Source organism: Onychomys torridus, chromosome 1 (assembly GCF_903995425.1).
Source record: "Onychomys torridus chromosome 1, mOncTor1.1, whole genome shotgun sequence".
NCBI classification, from domain to species: domain Eukaryota; kingdom Metazoa; phylum Chordata; class Mammalia; order Rodentia; family Cricetidae; genus Onychomys; species Onychomys torridus.
Window position 1 is genome coordinate 142,962,554 of NC_050443.1, and position 6,188 is coordinate 142,968,741.

At 49.1% G+C, this 6,188-nt stretch overlaps 1 protein-coding gene across 1 annotated transcript; it reads left to right on the plus strand.

The window, feature by feature from the left end:
* Positions 1-2,129: 2,129 nt before the first annotated feature.
* Positions 2,130-5,780, plus strand: LOC118578080. Its single transcript, XM_036178721.1, has 3 exons — positions 2,130-2,232; positions 3,900-4,717; positions 5,587-5,780. The coding sequence occupies exons 1-3, from the start codon at positions 2,130-2,132 to the stop codon at positions 5,611-5,613; spliced, it is 948 nt and encodes a 315-aa protein (XP_036034614.1). The 3' UTR covers positions 5,614-5,780.
* The last annotated feature ends 408 nt before the right edge of the window (positions 5,781-6,188 follow it).

A 6,188-nucleotide genomic window follows, 5' to 3' on the forward strand; every position in this document is an offset into this window, starting at 1 on the left:
ACCTTATCAATGGCAGCAGCTATTTAAAAAAAAAAAAAGCTTGAGGTTGATTTGGAAAAACAACAGAAACACAGAAACAAAAACACAGAAAAATGAGTAAGACAAAATGATGCTAGGTCCCCACCCCTTTCCCTGGCTTTTAGCAGAAACACCTCCAGTTGTAGAGATAAGACCACAAGTGATGGCTGGGCTGAGCTACATAATGTACCAGGCAGCTCCTAAAGAATTAAAAGGACTCCTCCAACTCCAATAAATGCATGCCATACAAAGGGAAATGGGTTTTGGTTTTTTTGTAACAAATAACACATTTAGGACTTGATGTTTTTCAGAGAACAATAAGGAAGGCTGTAGCCACACACACACAAAATTATTTTTCTGCTTTGAATTACAATTTAACCGGAGTACAAGCAAATGCAAATTAAATGTATGCATATTTATGATTTCACTGGCTGGGTGACAGGGCCACCTTTAGCGGCTGCCTTTATTTACCAGAACAAAACCACTCTGCATTTGTTTCTAGTCAAACAAGTCCCTTTCTTCAAGCCCTGGTTAAAACAAAGTATTAATTATGTATCTGCTGGTGTATCTTAGTCTTGAGAAAAATAGTATATGAACGAGAATGGACATTTTTCTCTATGATTCTATTTATTTAGACAATATTTAAAAACATAAATAGGAAACCATATACCTGCCCTACAAATCACTGGCAAACAGAAGTTTTCAACAAATCTCTATGTTCCCTAAAAGTCAAAACTGTACCCCCAATGTAAATCCTGGCACAGCTTGATAATAAACCCTTTAACAAGGCTACATTAGCTCTGGCCTTGGGCCAACATCCATGTGACCACGAGTGGGTCAGTTCATTTCCTAACTCTTCAGCTTTCATACCTGTAAATGGTGCATCTCTAAACAAGTTAATGTTGCCATTTGAATTCTTTATCAAGAGGAAAGGTATCCCAACCCCTAGAAACGGCAAGGTCTATTAGAATATTTAAGATGCACCGTATTTCCTGTCTCGTTCTTCCTTTCATAAAACAAAACAAAACACTTTTTTTTTTTTTAATATAAGAAGGAGTGGAAAGAGAAGAAAATTCTTAAGGGGAACAGAAACTAGGGTGGTTTCACTAATTAGGTTCCTTCTCCAAAACCATGGAGCCAGTGTTAGTATCGACTGAAACGGACCTCAGCACCCTTGAGTAAAAAGGAGAGGTTGGTTTCTCAATCTCCAGACAAGCTCTTTCACAGAACGACACAAGTCAGTTTCTAAGGATGGATTCTTCAGCAGCTATTAGTAACAGGAGGTGGAAGGACATGAAAAAGAGCATGACACGGATGGCATGAGAAAGAGATAAACTGTTTCATGCAATGGACTCAGCAATCAACATGGGTGATCAGCAACGGGCTCCTGAGAAGGCACAACTCACCTCACAGTAAAATGATCTTCTGTGAGGGGGAAATTTACATGTGAGGTACCGGCTGTGTTACAGCATGCTTTCCGTACAAATGATTTCATTCACTTCCATTAACTTAACAGCTGGGGGGGGGGGGGGCATTGGTATTTACTATATGCAAACTACAAAGCTTTTAAAAAAATGCCCAGGAGGTGGTGGCACACGCCTTTAATCCCAGTACTTGAGAGGCAGAGGCAGGTGGATCTGAGTTCAAAGCTAGCCTGATCTACAGAGTGAGCTCCAGGACAGTCAGGGCTACACAGATAAACCCTGTCTCAAAATACCAAATTAATTAAATGAATCAATAAATAAATGTATACATATACTGTTGGAGTATTAAACCAACTTGTATCTGAGAGTGCTTTACCCTGAAAACTGTAAGGTCAAATAGAAGAACTAAAAGACAGAGGTGGTAGATTAAAACACACTTGTAATTTTCTTTCCCTCCATCAAGTGGTCCACAGTCAAAGTAAGAAAAAGTTAACTGAAGCTGGAATCAATGATTAGCTAAAGCCCTTGGCTGATACAGGATAGATTTTTTTTTTCTTCTCCTAAACTTCAGAAGAAAAGGACCTAAAGGAAGTAATACCACAGTGCTAGACACCACAGAATGCTTTTCAGCTTTAAGCTGAAAAAGAAGCAGAAATCCATAGGCACTTTTCGTTTTGTATGAAAAAGATGTTAGGCTTGGAGGTGGTATGGTCTGGACAAAAGCTGGCTGGAGTTACAGCCCAGGTCACCAACCAGCATGCTGAACAGCATGACCTCATCCTGATCAGAAGTGGGACAATGACAGAAACACAAAGCCCCAAGCTGTCAGGAGATTAGATGAACTCTCCTCTCAGAACCTCCACTCAGGGCAGAAGGGGTGCACAACTTCCATGCTTGTCTGACCCTGAGTTTCCTCACATCTGCAATATGTGAACAGTAAATCACAATGAGACTGTACTGACCACCATGAAGGCAAGACAAGTCTGGTCATTAAAAAAACAAACAAAACAAGACTCAAGTCCTGAGCTGGCTTTGAGTTAGGAACAGTAAAAACCTGGCTGTGACTCTGCAACCACTTGTCATGATGACAAATCCCAGAATCCGAATCTCCCATACCTCCTGTAAATGTGCAATTATCATCTCTCTCATCTCCCTCAGAAAGGGTTGAAATAAAATTAGAATACTGAAAAGTATTTAAAAGCTGCAAAACACTGATGCAAATATTAGGTGGCGTTCTTCAGTCCCTCCAGTTTTCTTAGTTTGGACAAAAAAATAATGTGGCCGAATCTGTAAGCCCTACACAGCTTTCCTTCCGAAGATGGACATGCCATGCCAAGAGCAGACTGACTGCATTTCCCATCTGTCCTCTGGGGTCTTCACCTTTGCACACGTAACCGGCATTTCCTTCAGCTCAGAGATCTTACATGAACACTTAAGGCTCAGTCTTGAACTTGGTTGGGCAAGATTTTTTCCCCCCAGGGGTTCCTTTCAGCAGGTAGCCCTCTGACAAAAGCTTCCATGAACCCCATTTATTTCATCATACTGGAGTCGAAGGAAAACCAATCCTTGGACTTTGATCTACTCCAACAACTGCAACAACACTGCAGGCTCTCCACAGAACAAGAGGGAAGTCTCCCGGAAGAGAGACAAAAGGGGCCCTCCAAGCCTAAGTTCAAGAGAGCGCAGACCACTTCTTAGGTCAGATTATCAAGTTCTCAGTCCTTATGGGCCATTCATTTTACAGTGGGGACCTCTAACTAGCTGAGAATGTCATCTAGGGGCAGCGTCAGGGGGTGTTACTTGGGGGGTCAGAGTACGTTTCCTTTAAATATCATCACAGTAAATAGCAGATCCTTGTTCGAAGCCCTGATTTCAGTGGGCCTGAGGGAAAAATTCACTGACATACCCTAACAACTTCTCCGGAACAGGTTTCTACCCAAGCATGCTGTGCTCGGCAGACAGCCGGCTTAGGGGGTGGGGGTAAGAAATGAGAACATGCTCATCTGCATAGATGAGAGATAAGCAGACATTTGTGGTCTTCGGTTCTGACGACTCCTGGCACCAGAGCGGCAAATCTAACTCCAGCACTCTCCCACCCGGTTGCCCCATTCAGCCAGTCTCCCGCCCCCCGCCCCCCGCGCCCCAGATGTTGAAGCACCGAGTTGCCTAGGTCAGTGGAGAGAGGGGACTCGTAAAAGTCCGTGGCTGATTTTAGGATGGAACCATACCTCACCTGTTCCATCCAGCGCCAGAGCCAGAAATCACAAGAACACCGACTCACGCAAGCCCCTCTGGACATCCCAGGGGCGCCTAACAAGTTCGCCGCTGTTGAGTAGCAGGGGAGAGTGACCGGGACACCTCCCACAGCAACCAAACTCAGCAGATTCCCGGGAAACGAGGGAAGGGGCTCTGGCTTAAGTGAGCCGGAGTGATCAGCTGGGGTCACTGCCACCCCAGGAATTGGGGTGGGGAGCCGGTGGGTGCCCACGGGGAGTGCGCAGCTGAGGTCCCCCCAGGACCGAAGGTCCTGGTTCAGTGACCACGGGCGCCCCCTCCACGTCACCCCCAGCACAACTCAGGCAGTCAAAGTGGCAGGGTGGAGAGCAGGTCAGGTCTCAGCAGAGACACAGAGCCCCAGGCGCGGCGGCTGGGGAGGGTGTAGGCAGGGTTGCCGGGGACGCGCAGGAAACTTACCTCCCCCCGGCCGGCGTGCTGGAGCCTCGGCGGCCAAGACCAGTTGCGCCACGGCGGGCAAGTTGTCGGGATGTCGTGGGTTCCCTGGTAGCTGCGGCGGGCAGCGGGCGGGGCGGAGCCGGGGCAGCGCCGGAGGCGGCAGGTGCCGGGCCCTGCCGCGGGGCCACACTCGGCTCGGACACGCGGTGACGGGGACGCGCGGCTGCGAGTGTGCAATGCGCGCGCGCCGCGGCCGGTGTGCGTGTCCCCGCGTTCCCCTTCCTTCCCGCCGCTCCTCTCGCCGGCAGAGTAGCAAGCGGACCACCAGACCCGGCAGCTGCGGGCGACAGCGCGAGGCAAGATCTGGGGTGGAGGCCGAGGAGTGGCAGCACCCGCCGGCCTCGGGTCCCCGCACGGCGCGCCGGAGTCCGAGCGAGGCAGGCGGCGAGCAGGCTGCGCGGCGGCCGCGACTCCCGGAGGCTGCAGGCCCCGCCCGCCGGCCGCCCAAGCTCTTCCCCTTTTCTCTCCACCCCCTGCTCCATCCCGCACGCCCTGCAGGGAAGCCAGACCGGTTTGCAGCAGTAGCGCGGCCCGCGGAGTCGGTGCGTGGGGACTGTGCACCCTGTGCCGCTGTCCGCAACCTGAACGGGAGGGCAGAGGTGAAGCGGCTCCCTGGATTTAGCAGTATCCTCCGAAGCTCCAGGGCTTCTAGGCGCTTCTCGGAGTCTGGAAGCCCACCGCGGAGCACTGGGTTGGGGTAGAGCGTGCCCCTGCCCCAGGCTATGCCTGACTTGAGGAGCCAGCACTTAAGCACAGGCTCCCCCTGTCCACGAGGAAGGGACAGGCAAAGGTTTTGAGACCACCGCTGCCCCCCTTCTAAGGATAGCAGGTGCTTTAAGGAAGGTAAACCTATCCAACAGGTAGGGATAGGCTAGTGAGGGGTCCCGCGCAAATGCGCAGCGGTGAGGCGCAACTGCTGGAGCTACTTGGAATCTCACCTAAGTTAGTATGGCTGCAAAGAGGGTAGGGGGACAGATCTAAAGATGTGTTTGGGGTTATGCTGTCCTGGACGCTAAAATTAAATTTATCGAACAGGCACCGGGAGGTAGAGTTTCCTTCCAGATGGGTCGAAGCAAGTGGCATTTTTCAGCTTCATCATGTCCTTCCACTTTTCCTTTCTCAAACAAAACAAAACATGTTCTGTTCGGGGAAGGCCAGCATTTGATGATCCTTGCTTGAGGGGGACACTCCCTTGAGGTTCTGCAAAGAACACTCGTCTGCAGTTTTGAAATCTTTTACCCTCCTCCCCAACTCCAGCGAGTTTGTGGTGGTTTAATATCAGGCTAGAATGGCGCACAATACTTCCTTTATAACAAAAACTGCGTTATTTTAAAGTTTTATTGAAGTGAAACTGACAAATCAAATAGATGTGAATTGTTATTTGGCTATATTCCCAGTGTACTTCTTCCAGGTGTGTCTGGCCACTACAGGAGACTAAGAACATCGTTGACTCAGGACCCCTCCCTCTGACTTGGATCCTGGCATCCTGAACTTATTAAAGCACACAGTAAGAGCAGACATGTGGCCCGGCTTGCACGTTTTTCAGATGAGAAAGCCATGGCTCAAAAACATCCAGGAACTCACAGACCAGAACACAGTTTTCCTTACTCTTAGTCCCTAAACAAAAAGTAACAAATACTGGCTTAACAGAGTTCAAGATGGGGCCAGCGGAGGGGGCAGCAGACAGAGGAGCAGATCAAAGATCAAAGAACCTTGCAACCTCCTGCTGTGAATCACTGTCTAGGGGGCAGCATCACACTGCTCTTAGCAGCAAGCTAGCGGAGTGGGTAATCATAGTCTCCCTTTGCGCTATGAAATTCAAGGAGTGGGAAGTGAGTTTGCTTCCCAGAGGCGATGTCAGTAAAAATGCCACAGGGGATATGAAACCAGGCAAAGCCAAACCTAAACGAAATCGCAGTGGATCAAAACTGGTCAGAGACTTTACACTCAGACACCCCAGTCGCTTGCCTTCTCCACACAGCTGCTTTTTCCATTAACACCTAGACTGCCTTC

Bases quoted from the DNA above. Each gene is read 5' to 3' on its own strand.
- LOC118578080 (XM_036178721.1), top strand. From the start codon at position 2,130: ATGTTAGGCTTGGAGGTGGTATGGTCTGGACAAAAGCTGGCTGGAGTT. The intron at 2,233-3,899 runs GTGGGACAATGA...CTGCCACCCCAG, and splicing joins TGACCTCATCCTGATCAGAA to GAATTGGGGTGGGGAGCCGG. The intron at 4,718-5,586 runs GTGCGTGGGGAC...TACTTCTTCCAG, and splicing joins TAGCGCGGCCCGCGGAGTCG to GTGTGTCTGGCCACTACAGG.